The sequence below is a fragment of the Abramis brama genome (assembly GCF_963993115.1).
Source record: "Abramis brama genome assembly, chromosome: 19".
Taxonomy (NCBI): domain Eukaryota; kingdom Metazoa; phylum Chordata; class Actinopteri; order Cypriniformes; family Leuciscidae; genus Abramis; species Abramis brama.
The window spans coordinates 7,185,204-7,199,394 of NC_139981.1; the positions used below are offsets into that span (position 1 = coordinate 7,185,204).

General features: G+C 37.5%; 2 protein-coding genes across 16 annotated transcripts in view; both read left to right on the top strand.

Moving 5' to 3' along the window:
• dlg5a (discs, large homolog 5a) overlaps positions 1-8,044 on the top strand; it is a 68,752-nt gene extending 60,708 nt beyond the window's left edge. For 4 of the 5 annotated variants that reach the window (XM_084093864.1, XM_084093866.1, XM_084093865.1 and 1 more), the window contains exons 28-33: positions 880-1,076; positions 1,176-1,319; positions 3,269-3,396; positions 3,638-3,747; positions 5,697-5,806; positions 6,372-8,044. In XM_084093864.1, coding sequence (XP_083949990.1) covers positions 880-1,076; positions 1,176-1,319; positions 3,269-3,396; positions 3,638-3,747; positions 5,697-5,806; positions 6,372-6,475 — 793 coding nt within the window. In that variant the 3' untranslated portion in view covers positions 6,476-8,044. The remainder of the gene's footprint in view (positions 1-879; positions 1,077-1,175; positions 1,320-3,268; positions 3,397-3,637; positions 3,748-5,696; positions 5,807-6,371) is intronic. The other variant, XR_014603624.1, reaches the window with a different exon arrangement.
• Positions 8,045-12,532: 4,488 nt separating this feature from the next.
• The window catches only part of kcnma1a (potassium large conductance calcium-activated channel, subfamily M, alpha member 1a), a 182,664-nt gene continuing 181,005 nt past the window's right edge, over positions 12,533-14,191 (top strand). For all 11 annotated transcript variants that reach the window (XM_084092686.1, XM_084092687.1, XM_084092678.1 and 8 more), the window contains exon 1: positions 12,533-13,459. In XM_084092686.1, the coding sequence (XP_083948812.1) occupies positions 13,175-13,459 (285 nt within the window). In that variant the 5' untranslated portion in view covers positions 12,533-13,174. The remainder of the gene's footprint in view (positions 13,460-14,191) is intronic.

Sequence of the window (14,191 nt, forward strand, 5' to 3'; positions counted from 1 at the left end):
TCTAATTTAAATGTCTAAAAAAGTCAAAAAGCATCACAGTCTTTTGTTTCATTGAATCAAGAAGTTAAAAGTTAGATTGTTCAGAAGTTGTTCATGTGACACTGTAGACTGGAGTAATGATGCTGAGAATTCAGCTTTACCATCACAGGAATAAATGACATTAAGTATATTAAAATAGAAATAAGTAACACTTTACTTAAAGTCTTTATGTATAATGCATCATTGAGGTATTCATAATGTATGTTATAAAGCATTAAATCTGTACATAAATAATTGTAATCAAAGTTCAAATGCATTATAATATTTGCAGATTCCTTGTTACGTCTGAAATTTGTCGTTTGTCATGTTTTAATGCATTATACTTTCCAATGGCATAACATAACGGTGGTTACAATTATTCATGAGACCATACAATGCATTATAAGGTGCATTACAAGGCATATTTAAAGCTTTAAAAATACTTTTATAATGCGTTATACATAAAGGCTTTAAGTAAAGTGTTATGTATATGCCAATTGGCCATTATTTGGCCATTTTAAGATTATTTATTTTAAGATATTAACCGTTCCCACTTTTTAAATATATTATTTTAGATTTTTTCTAATGCTATAATTATATCATTTTAGATTTTATTTTTCTACATGGATATTATAATTGATAGAAATTGAATAATGTTTGTTTAATATCAGCAATTTTGAATACATATAATTCACTGTTATTATAATGTTTTATGTACACTTACTAGCTCTCTAGATGTTTATAAACTTTATATTGATTTAATTCAACCTCTAGTTAAAAGCAACGTAATGCAACTGAATCCAAACGTACAGAAGACTGCAGAAAGGCAGTTGTGTAGCCTGAACTTATGTTCTGGTGCAGGATGGATCAGGAGTTCTACCGCAGACACAGTATGACTGAACTGAAGGACGAGACGGGCTCCAGTAAGACCCTCTCCGCAGCCGCGCGCAGATCCTTCTTCCGCAGGAAACAGAAGCACAAACGCAGCAGCTCCAAAGATGGGAAAGACGTGGTAGCCTTGGATGCGATCAGCACAGACTCTATTCCATTCTTAGAGGGTGAGACTCTCCAGTATCCCATAATGCAATGCAGCTGAACTGAACATTTTGATGAGACTGATGTTGATTCTGTATTGTTTTTTTGGGGGGTGTGCTCAGACTGTGTGAGCCTGGCCTATCAGAGAGTGCAGAAGATTGACTGCATGTCTCCCAGACCAGTGCTGATCCTCGGCCCGCTGGTGGATCCAGTTAAAGACATGCTGGTCAACGAATCTCCAGGGAAATTCAGCAGATGTGTGCTTGGTACATGTCTATTAGTTTTTAACTTCAATGTGAATGCTGTTAAAATGATCTTTGTAATTATACAATACTTTAAAAATTGCTATAAAATCTTAAAATACACATTTTCAGAGAATGAGAGAAAAGAACTTGAGCTGTTTCAGGAATTTTTCAAATTCAATGTTTTCTACTGTTTGTTATAACTTTAAAGATAAACTGTACATCAACTCTCCAAGCAAATTTTCCAATTTCCTTAAGCATAAAAAATAAAAAGGTAAATGAGATTACTCTGCATTTCTCTGCGTTGTCATTTATAAACAACAGCACTGTCAAATGCTCTAAAAATAATTGTGGAAAAAGTACCTGTACTATGTCAGATTGTTTTAATTGAATAGTTAATGTTCACTTAATTGAAAAATACTTAAAGGAATAGTTCACCCAAAAACAAATTATTCACCTTCATGTCATTCCAGACCTGCAAGTCTTTTGTTCATCTTCGAAACACAAATGAAGGTCTTTTTTATGAAATCTGACAGTCCTCCATTGACAAATCCACACAACTACCAGCAAACATATAATCAGAAGCTCAACCGAACTTACTTGACATGCGAGAACAAACCTCTTGCGGAAGCTCAAATGCGCTGCGTAACATGAGAATGAACCTCACTGGTTCTTGCGGAAGCTCAAACGCGCTGCGTAACACGAGAATGAACCTCATTGGTTCTTGCGGAAGCTCTAACGTGCTGCGTAACATGAGAATGAACCTCATTGGTTCTTGCGGAAGCTCAAACGCGCTGCGTAACACGAGAATGAACCTCACTGGTTCTTGCGGAAGCTCAAACGCGCTGCGTAACACGAGAATGAACCTCACTGGTTCTTGCGGAAGCTCAAACGCGCTGCGTAACACGAGAATGAACCTCATTGGTTCTTGCGGAAGCTCAAACGCGCTGCGTAACACGAGAATGAACCTCATTGGTTCTTGCGGAAGCTCAAACGCGCTGCGTAACACAAGAATGAACCTCATTGGTTCTTGCGGAAGCTCTAACGTGCTGCGTAACACGAGAATGAACCTCATTGGTTCTTGCGGAAGCTCAAACGCGCTGCGTAACACGAGAATGAACCTCACTGGTTCTTGCGGAAGCTCAAACACGCTGCGTAACACGAGAATGAACCTCACTGGTTCTTGCGGAAGCTCAAACACGCTGCGTAACACGAGAATGAACCTCACTGGTTCTTGCGGAAGCTCAAACGCGCTGCGTAACACGAGAATGAACCTCATTGGTTCTTGAGGAAGCTCAAACGTGCTGCGTAACACAAGAATGAACCTCATTGGTTCTCACACGTCAAGCGAACATGCTTGAGCTTCTGTTTACCACAACTGATGTGAGTTGATGAATGTTTATATGTGGATAAAAGCCTAAATTCAATCTGTTCATCATATAAAGTGATCGTGTCTCTTCAGAAAATTAGGACTAAACTGCTCAATTCATATGGATTAGTTTTACAATCTCTTTATGAACTTTTTTTAAGCATCAAAGTGGTAGTTGCGTAGCTGTCAATGGAGGGACAGAAAGCTCTCAGATTTCATAAAAAAGATCTTCACTTGTTCCGGAGATGAACGAAAGTTTTACAGGTTTGGAACGACATCAGGGTGAGCAATTAATGACAGAACTTTAATTTTTGGGTGAACAAACCCTTTAAGAGTAAAATCCATTTTTTTGGTTAAATTTGTAATATTATAACTATATTAAGGAGTGTGTTCAGTTGTATACGTTTTTGCTGTTGTATCAAAATTGATACCTAGATACAGAAAATTTCATTGGTATTACTATTTAATAGTTTTGGTATCATGAAAACTGGTAGTATTAATGGAGTATACTGTCAGTGTCAGTAATGGATAAATGTCATTGGCTCAGCCTTAATCATGCTGTTGAATATGAGTGAGCTGACCTTTGTTTGTTCTGCTCATCCAGAGGTGATGAAGGCTTCTCAGCAGGCCATCGAGCGCGGGGTGAAAGACTTTCTTTTCATCGACTACAAGCGGAGGAGTGGCCATTTTGATGTGACTACTGTTGCCTCGATCAAGGAGTTCACAGAAAAGGTTTGTCCACGTTTCTGCTGACTACATCTCAGTCAATTTGTTTGTAATGTTAAATTGAAATAATACCACTGCAATCTGATAAATAAGTAGATTAATATCAAGAGATGAGGTTCATGTTACTTGGTTGTTCTTGCAGGATTGCTGTCAGTGACTGTAAGCTTGTTTCTGTTTGCAGTCGCTCATGCTGTATGTGTGTAACATGACTCAGACCTGTTCTGTGCTGTGTCGTTCTCTCTCGTAGGACTGTCACTGTTTGCTTGACATTGCACCTCACGCTATCGAACGGCTTCACAGCGTTCACATTTACCCAATCGTCATTTTCATTCGCTACAAAAACGCAAAGCAGATAAAGTAAGTGTCCACATCCCTCTTCACACGTACTTCTCGAATATTTCAGCGAGTTAAAGAGCCAGCTGAGCTCTTGGGTGTCCTTGCAGACCCTTCCAAAAACACACACAGTCTCTGTTTAAGGCCCTCCTGGCACATTTTCACTTCAAAAAGTTCCTGTGCGCTCTCTCCCTCAGGGCCCCAGAGACATTTGGGAAATGGAAAGCAGTTTTACTGTGTAGGCTGCATTTGACTTGGAAGAACTGCTGTTAAATGGATGAATATCTTGGCTCACTTTTACCATAATGTTACACAGAAATAGGACAAGATATATGACAGTGTAGGCAGCCGCTTCACTCTTTCTGTCTGTGTCTCTCTCCTTCGCTTATGCTCAAGGTTGTCCTCTGAAGACCGCTTTGTGAGATCCCCGACCCGGTTTATCAGACAGGCAAAATTAAAGCCGACTCTAGACCCTTAATATGCATATCACGGGTTCACAGCATACTGTACTGATAGCTCTCTAGGGGTGTGAGACTTAAAAGAGCAATAAATCCCTGCTTTATTCTCCTGATAGTGCTGCATAACTGTGCCTTAAGGTCTTTTCTGTGCGAAGTTGTCAGCACTAATAGTGCAAAGTCGTCCCAACAGAGGTTTTTTAAATTGGTGATTTCCCAGAAGGATTAGAAAAGCAAGCCTGCACTCGATCACTATGGGGATTAATGCAGTCTTTGACCTGATGACTAGCACCTACTTAATATAAAGGCAACCCGAGTTAATTATTAATACTCAAGATCGTGACATCACGTCATGTACAATGACTTAAGAGGCTCTTGCTTTCTATGAAAACTCACACATATTCATGATTTATTTGCCATGATTCTGTGCCAGTATAAAATGAAGGAACAATTAAATATTAATGTGTTTTTTAATGCAATTCCCCCATGCTAAAACTTTTCAAAACGTAAAAAATGCCACACAGAGACTTCAGAAACCAGGCTGTCATACAAAAAATTATGAACATATGCAAAAAAAGAGAGAACCAACGAAATCTTAATAACTGATTATGTTGTATTCAATGTGTGCTCTTCCTGTGAACTTTTAGTTTTTCTATACACATTTTTTGCATAGTAAAATAAAAAATTTTGCCAAATAATTTTGTCAGATAAATACCATAACCAAGTTTAGGGTTTTGTTCTGCCCTTATATATTAAAAAAAAATATGTATATATATACACAGTATATATAATTTTTTTATATATATAAAACAAAGAAAATATTTTTTGATAATTTAATTGAACTTGTAGGGTCACTCTTTATTTTAAAAGGGACAATGTACGATTAACATGAGCACTTAAGTCTACCAAATTTTCAAACTAATTTTCGTCCCCAGACGAAAGTAAATTGGCCACTTTTGGCCACTACTGTATATATATATATATATATATATATATATATATATATATATATATATATATATATATATATATATATACATGCATATTATATTATTAAATATATATTTTGATTTTTACTAGATAACTATATTTTATTTATTTTTTGTTTTATTTATATTTATTTTTTGTTATATTTCCCATCCCTAACACACTCACAGACTGTTTATTTATTTATTTATTTTTTAACAAGAAAACTATTTTATTTAGTTTTATTTTACTTTACGTTTATTGCCCATCCCTAACACACACAGACGAGACGACACCTGCCACAGCAGTGTGTGTACATGTTCGGTGTTTAGTTGTTTTGCCCTGCAGGAATCTACTTCTCAAGGGAATCTTAGTGATAAACAGCTGATGTCTTCATTTTACACGTGTTTTTATTATTATGTACAATCACCTGTTCAAAATGTTGCTGCTTAAACCACGTTTGTCTCAAAAGAACAATGTCATTGTGCCAGTTTAATCTTGTAATGTCATTATGTGTGAAGTGTGAATGACTGTTTCTGTTTCCCCGTGTAGAGAGCAAAAAGATCCGGTTTATCTGCGGGATAAAGTCTCTCAAAAACATTCCAAGGAGCAGTTTGAGGTTGCACAGAAGATAGAGCAGGAGTATAGCAAATTTTTCACAGGTTTGTTTTTGTTTTTTGTTTTTACATTAACCAAATAGTACTTTCCACAAAAAATAAAGCAGCACAACTGTGCTAATAATAATAATAATAGAAGAAGAAATGTTTCTTAAGCAGCAAATCAGCATCTTAGAATGATTTCTGAAGGATCACATGACACATAACAGGGAATAAATTACATTTAAAAAAATATTAAAATAGAAAAGTTATTTTTACTGTTCTTTTGATCACGAAAAAAATTGCGTTGGTAATCATAAGGGACTTTTAAAAATAAAAAATAAAAAACATTTAATAAAAATCGTACCAACCCCAAACTTTTGAATTGCAGTGTAGTTTTGTGAAAAACAAATTGAATTTAGTTATTTTCAGTTGCGCTGTGAACTTACAGGACAATGCAAACACCTTTTTATTTTAGGGATGGGGTCCCATACTCCAGTTGAGTTTTCTTTTTTCTTTTTATAATGTGGGTAATATTAATAATAGCTAATGATTAGGTTAGTCCAAATATTTGACTGGTATTGTAAAAAAACAAACCAATGAATGACTGTTTTTGTATGTTTCCTGGCAGGTATCGTTCAAGGAGGCACCTTCCCTTACATTTGCACTCAGATCGTGACTATTGTGGATCAGGAACAGAGCAAAGTTCTGTGGACGCCGCTGGGCTCTCCGTAGGGCTCTGAGACTTACAAACACTAGACTTTATACACTACACACTCAAAGGTACACTAACGTTACGAGCGTCATGTTGAAATAGTGATTTTTTTTTTTAGTGTCAATATTAATTTTTATTATGTTATTAATTGTAACTCTTATTTGTATATATGTTGTGTGTGTATGTGTGTGTGTGCGCGAGCAGGATGATAGCACTGAAGTATTTGTTCGTTTCCATCGGTCTTCCTGACGGACATGTAAAGTTTTAGCAATGCTGCATTTAAGACACTCGTTTACAGAGCAATCAGTCAGTGAATATCCCCCCCGCCCCCCGGCCGCCCATACGCAGCCCTGTACCAAAACGTATGCGCGACACCCTCCCACGTCCCACATATCAGCTCAAGGACTGAATCCTCGTCTTGTGCTTTAAGAGTCATTTGTGGCCAAGTTTGTTGTGTAGATGTGAGTGAGCGTTGCTTTGAATCGTAGTGCTTATCTATCAAGCTGAGACAAGACAGCAGCTAAGCGGTTTCTACGGGCCAAATGGAAGTGCCTTTGGAGATCTACTGAGCGTATGACAATGGCATGAGGTGAAAGCCTGGTATTTAAACAGTAAAACTTCTCAGATTGCACTCCAGGGCTAGACAGACCACTGTGTACTATGAGATCTCGGAGCATTCTCATAGCAGAGCTTATATTTAAAGAGAATATCCCACGTAACACTTGTACACGTATGCGTATGTATGCAATTTCATCGAAATATATAGAAATATATTTACTGTATTTTTACTAGGCTATAGGCCTAGGGGAGTGTGACGGAGTGGTCACGTCTTAGCAAATATTAGCATGTTCGCGTGCGTGCGAGAGAGCGAATGCACATGTTTCTGTTTGCGTATGTTTGTCAGTCACTTTTATATGTACTACACACTAAAAAAAAAAGCATCACAGAAAGAAAGGTTGCAGGGTAAACCTGAAATTGTTTTCTTAAATCTGTTTAAATGTTAGTGGCTTTTCATTGCTATTTAATTTTTTTATTTTTATTCAAGAGGCACGTTATGTCTCATGCAGACCAGTAGCCCCATTAATGTTGTGCCAAAAACATGTACTTTTTTTTTGTTTTTCTGTTTTGCACTTCCAATGTTCTGAACCCTAAACAAATGACTGTTCGTAGGTTTCCAGTAGAATGGAAATAGGTACTATAATTTTTACTGTAAAATAATATTCATGTGTATCACTCCAGTTCCATACATTTCATTAACTGCCTTTTTTAAAGAAAAAGAGAAACACTGCATAAAAAGGGATTTCTTATTGCACAGTTTTCTTTTCGAAGCAAGATATCAGTCCGTTGGGTTGAAATTAGGCATTTTGTCAAAGTGAATCTAACATCTAACTATTTTTCTGAATAGCTAGCGTGTGGTTTTACACGAGGGATTCATCACCACAGAGTATTTAGAACGATTAGAACACAGGTACTGTTTCCATCAGGATTTCTTTTATTCTAAAAGAATGTGATTTGTATGAAAACGTCATTAATGCGAGAATAAAAGTTGTTTTCTGTACCACACAATGTGATTAAATGAGTGAAGATGGTGTGTGTTTGATTGAAAGACGCGTTCATCTGACTGCGGGCTGAGATCTCCATCATATTAAGGGTGTTATACAGCGCCGGCAGATTGACATGTGCTGTAATTGAGTGTGGAGCTGTCTTATTTGTTGCTCCTCCTCGAAGCTGATGCACTGCGTCTAACCATGGGGAAGATGTGGTGTTAATTACTGGAACTAAGGTGAGCTCTCAAACAATACCTGCGTCTGTACAGCTGTCAGCTGCAGTTCGGGGTGGAAGAGTTGCTGTTGAACCTGATTCTGTATGACGTGACTTGATTTTTTTTAAAAACTTTTTTCCTCCCAAAAAATTTTTTGTCAAAGAGTTTAGAGTCTTGTTTTGGGGGGGAAATAATGTTGACAACTTGTCCAGTCAGACCATCAGCTGACTGAGGAGATCACTACAGTACTGTAAAATGCATGTCTTTCTGAAGTTCTCTTGATTCTAGTATAGAGAGACAGATAGATAGACAGACAGAAAGATAGACAAATGCAGATGGAACTGTAGACTGATGTAGATAAACAGATAGATGATAGACATAGGAGACAGATATATAAAAAGATGTATAGATGATATAGAGATGGATGGATGGATGGAGACAGGAGACAGATATGTAAAAAGATGTATAGATGATATAGAGATGGATAGATGGATGGATGGATGATTGATGGATGGATGAATGGATGGATGATAGATAGATAGAGATAGATAGAAAAGTGATAGTGATAATTTAATATCCACATATACATTTTTAACATTTCAAGAAAGTTAGCATTAATGTATAATAAACAAATGTATGTTTATGAAATCAACATTGTTATATTCATAAATTCTTAAAGTTCATAATGCATTAATATTGACAATATTAACCTTATTGTAAAATGGTGCAGAATATTTAAAAAATATATAATTTCCTGTTTTTGTATGTGTGAACTGTTCTTTGTCATTTTACCCATTTAAATAATTTGGTCTTAACTGTCCATTAGGATCCAATATTCCCAAACTTCACATCTGAAGTGATTACTATAATGAAGCATATGCATTGCATTAATTCATGTATTTACATATTTGCAGCAAAGGCTGCCACTTGCACATTAATTGTTTGTGAAACAAGCTTGAGAAAAACTCTATCCAAAGACTTAATTATCATAAAAGGCTGCTTTAAAGAGGCATTGAATAATAATGCGCTTCTAGACACATTCCTTTTTGTTTTCAGCTGGCGTTTAAACAAGAAAGAAGAGTCATCAGGTAAGCCCTAGCAAACATCCCCCTGACAGAGAGGTCACGATCTGTCCCACAGCACATTTCCTTAGTAAGAGATTTGTGTAGCTCTGAAGATGCCCTCGGCCATGCCAGCGCTGATTATTGCAGTTCAGTCATAGGAACTGAAGCTCCTCCCCCGAGCATGTGTCCTCATTTGAGATCGTGCTGACTACTTGTCCTCAGCTCCCTCCCGAAACCACGGGAAGCCCTAAGAATGCCTTTTCGGCTTCACCCCGAAAGCAACACGTCCTTCAAGTCCCCTTCCTCTTCTTTTAGAAAGGGTCGAGTCTCCTGCTGGGGTATCTGTTTCCAGACAGCTGCTGACCTCTCTTCTGAACTTGAGAACTAGTACTAGAACCTGAGTGCTAGAACTTATCGATGTGGTCAACCATGCAAACGCTACCTTTCTGAAAGTGTACCCTCTTCCTCCACCTTCTGAATAACACTCCTGCTCAACTAAGCTTTGCATCTGTCAGCGATGCCGTTCTTTGACGCGGCTCTTGCAGGAACCGGTTCTTTAGCCCTCTAAGCTGACAGCTGGGCACGTTTTCCAGGAAGATGACCAATCGTGGATCCTATTGCCCTCCATAAATAACACCACTGAAGCCAGGTCTGCAAGATCCAGGCCCTACCAACTGGTGACCTACCAGGACAGAGGGCTGTGAGATGGAAAACCACTAAAAAGACACCAACACACTACACAAGGCAGTTCACAATGTAGAGTTTCAACTCTGAACAGAAGGATGGAATGCACACAAACATAGAGAAAAATTGAGAGAACCCCCCCCCGGTAATATGATTTTCTGTCACATGTCACCCAGGGGTAGGGGTGTTGTCTATTGAGTGACACTCAGGGTTGGGTGTTGTAACAGTCTTGATGTTATGTGATAACCCTGGAACTGAAAGCTTGAGAAACCATTTCCATGTTTCTGCAGTCACAAATATCAAATCACCAAGCTGTTTTTACACTAAACTTGCACTTTCACTGTTGTCCAGTAGGAGGAGAAGTAACAGATACTGTATGAAAACTCAAAAACATTGACATGTTAACATTATCCACTGATACATCATGTCTTTTTAAAAACAAATTAATGTTTCAATATTTGTTGGAAAGCTCTTCATTGTACATCTGGACCGATACTCGCTATAGGGTAAAGTCATGGTATTTAACAGACAATTCTGAAAAGGATGGAAAAGTGTAACAACAAAAGATGAAATTGAACCTAAAACTTATCCATTTAAAAAATTTAGAATATTTTGGAAAAGTGATATGACTATATACCAGCATACAGTACACCAGCTGACAACTATTTACGAAGATTATGTTTCAGCTGCTATTTTGGTCAAGTAATAGCACCTCTCAGACAGTAAATCTCAAACATAAAAATCATAGATGTCAGTAAATCTCCTTCACACCTCATTCCAGTAATGTTTGTTTATATTTTGAATATGACTTGTTTTAGGGTCTCATTTCATAGCCTGTGAAGTAAAGGCAAGTCTAGCTTGTCATCTGTCTTATAATAGTAATAACAACAACAAAACCCAACATTTATTTGTTACATTTTACCATCAATATTTATACCTTGAAACTAGGCAAGCTATTTTTTACAGGTTCCCAATAATTTACTAAGCTTATCTCTTATCCTTGACCTTTGAGGAAACAGCTTAGACCTCAACGATGAAACCACTACCAAATTACTGAGACAAAGACAAGGATAAACTGATGTGTAATGAAGTATCATGTGACATCTGAATGCACAAGACACACTGCTGTTGATCTTATAGGATTTAAATGCTTCTCCTCACAAACACCAGAGACCATCTTGCTATATGCGCTAACTGTCCACATGTATATGCTCAAATAAAGCGAGATAAATTAATTTAAAGATCTAGCCCACGAGTATTTGCGTTCAGACGCTTTAAAACTAAAGTATTTGTGTGTTTTATGAAATTCTGGAAAAACTGCATATATTTTTTCAGACAAAACAAAGGAATTATAACAATGACTGTTAAAGACATCACTTATTATTGTAAATTTGACAACGCATTAATTCATATTAAAAGTTATAATTTTGATTCAGTCAAAGCTTACTATGTTGACCCATGGCGGTTAAAACAGAAAACCAGACTTTTTACAAACGTAACGGAAGCTTGTTTCTGCCACTGATAATAAAAAAGCTAATTCGACTTTTTTTTTACATCACAATAATGTTTTTTTTCCTCACAATTGCATGTAGCCTATATCTTTATAGCTAACTCGAGTTTATGCTTCTTTCCTTTACGATTTTATATCCCACAATTTGGACTTTATTTATCTCACGATTCTGAATTCTGAGAAAAAAGTCAGAATTGCGTAATTATTTCGAGCGACGTACAAACGTGCATGGAAGTAGCCTATGCAATTTCCCTGGAAATACGTCCCCGCAGCTCTAAAATATGAATCCATATCATTTTTACCATTAATCAGATTGCAAATGTACGCTGAATTATATAGTTTTGGGAAGTCCCAACGCTAGGTTCAGTTGCTCCAAAAGTATGTTTACATTATTGTTGGTTTCCCTCACTAGTTTGTCGGAGCGGCTAATGTAAAACACGCAATGGAGGTTAAGCGAAGTGATTACAGAACGATTTGAGCGTAGGAGCGGAATCTCTTGCTCCGCTCCACTCATAAGGGATTCCAGACCGGTTTGCAGACAGCGCGTTGGAAACACGCACATCTTTGATGCGAAGAAAAATAGCCTATACAAATAAATGGGACGTTTTATCTGATGGTACGTTAAATTATATATATATTCACTATTATAAACTATAATGTTTATAGAAGTGTTATATAGTTAAGTGATTTCACACTAGCAAAGTGTTATGTGATACAGACAGCCCTGCTGATATTCATTACCCAGCATGCAAGTGTGATAATATCCATCTAGGCTTTTTGTAAGCACATCTCTTTAATACAGCCTCTTAAACAAATCAAGAATGGAAAAAGTATGTCTAGTGTAAAATATTAGCCTATGTGTTTTGTAAATATTATTAATCTGCGTGTGGTATTTATTTTCCTAATTGTTTCCTTCTTAGTTATTGTTATGAAGATGTTTTCTAATGTTACCTGTTGTTGTACGTTTAATAAAAAATATTTCCTATCATCTTTATTATAACGGGTTGGCTCCGCCCTCCTACCTGTAAATCTCCCCAACAATCTGTGGAGCAGATCTGAGTCTGACGGACTGCCTGGATCAGCTGAGGAAAGTGAATGGGGACATCGACGTGTCATTGAGAGCGGAATAGTCGCCGAAACGCCGATGTTTGAACGGGTTCTTCCACCTAGCCTCGCAAGACTACAAAGAGCAGCTTGATTCCCAGCTGGATAGCTTTGGAGACATTGATTAAGTTGTCGTTTATGAGCGAAATATCGATTAGACACCACTGAGGCGACCCTGTCACTGGATGGACAACAGAGAGCTTGGACGTACACAAGCCGCCTGAAGAGACAGTCGCTTGTCCGTTTTTCTCGCAAGAATCCACTGCTTTCTCACTGATAACAACAGAGACTACACGAATATTGGTTTTAGACTCCATTTTATTTAGAAGATATGGAAAAAGACGAGGAAAACCCTTCAAAATGAAAATACGAAGTCGTCATTAATGCGGATTTAAATGTCTCGCGCTGAGGGGAACGGACGCGCGATTTCTCCTCACGCTCTCCAAGCTGCTGTATTTCTCACACAAAAATATTATTTCCACTGAGCAGACGTGGATAGAAAAACAGAGAGAAGAAAGGAGAGGGATATTTGAAGCAATATGGCTGATGGCTGGGGTTGGGGGCGCTGGCAGGAGCTGTCCAAAGCTTCTTCTCAATGCTAGTGGCAGATGGCAACGGATCCCATGGCAGCAGCAGCTCTAGAATGAGTAATAATTTCAATTTTAATAAAAATCCGGACTCTTCTGTCTCTATATCGAAGATGGACGTGATCATTCCATTCTCACCAGACGTACCCTGTGACAACAATGGTCAGCGCATGTGGTGGGCTTTCCTTGCCTCATCCATGGTGACGTTCTTCGGGGGTCTCTTCATCATCCTCCTGTGGAGGACCCTCAAGTACCTGTGGACTGTCTGCTGCCATTGCAACATCAAAAGCAAGGTAATGCATCTCAAGCCTCTTTCCCTCTCCATGAAAAGCACCATTAGCTGGAATTAAATGATCATGTTCTCTGCGTATCTTAATAACTAAATGACATTTAGATGGCAGCGGATTGGCCTTGATAGAAGTGATTCATTGTTGGGAATACACTGGATCTGCATGACAATATTGCAGCAAGCAGCAGTCATTCTGAATAAACTACTCAGAATGATGCACAAAGCCCAAACATCTCAGTATTTATTGTATAAAAGACCGTGGTGAAATTGAATTCATGTCATTTTGTCAACAAACCTGAGCCTTTCATATACAGTAGGCCTCCTATTATTTTCCTTCACAAATCACATTATTTAGATGTATACGCTTTCAGTAAAAATGTATCAATCGTGTTTTGGGTCATGGTTTTGTTTTGAATGATGTAGAATTTTGTTTTATACTTTTGCTTCATGTCAGTGGTTTGTTGATGGATAAAAATGATTAAGATTCAAAGCATAAACAAGTCTTGATGTGAATCAAGAATTAGAGATTTATGCAGATGTGATTGCAATCAGTAACCTGGTAATCCATGTGAACTGTTACTAGGTTCACTCTGTAAACAAGACGTTGAGACTCAAGATGAAGGCAACATGAAGTTAATATTAGACAGCATTTATTCATACACTGCCTTGAAAGCCGTGTAGGTGTTAAACTGGGTATTTGTTAGATTACTTTTCTTAGTGGTTTTAAAAATATATG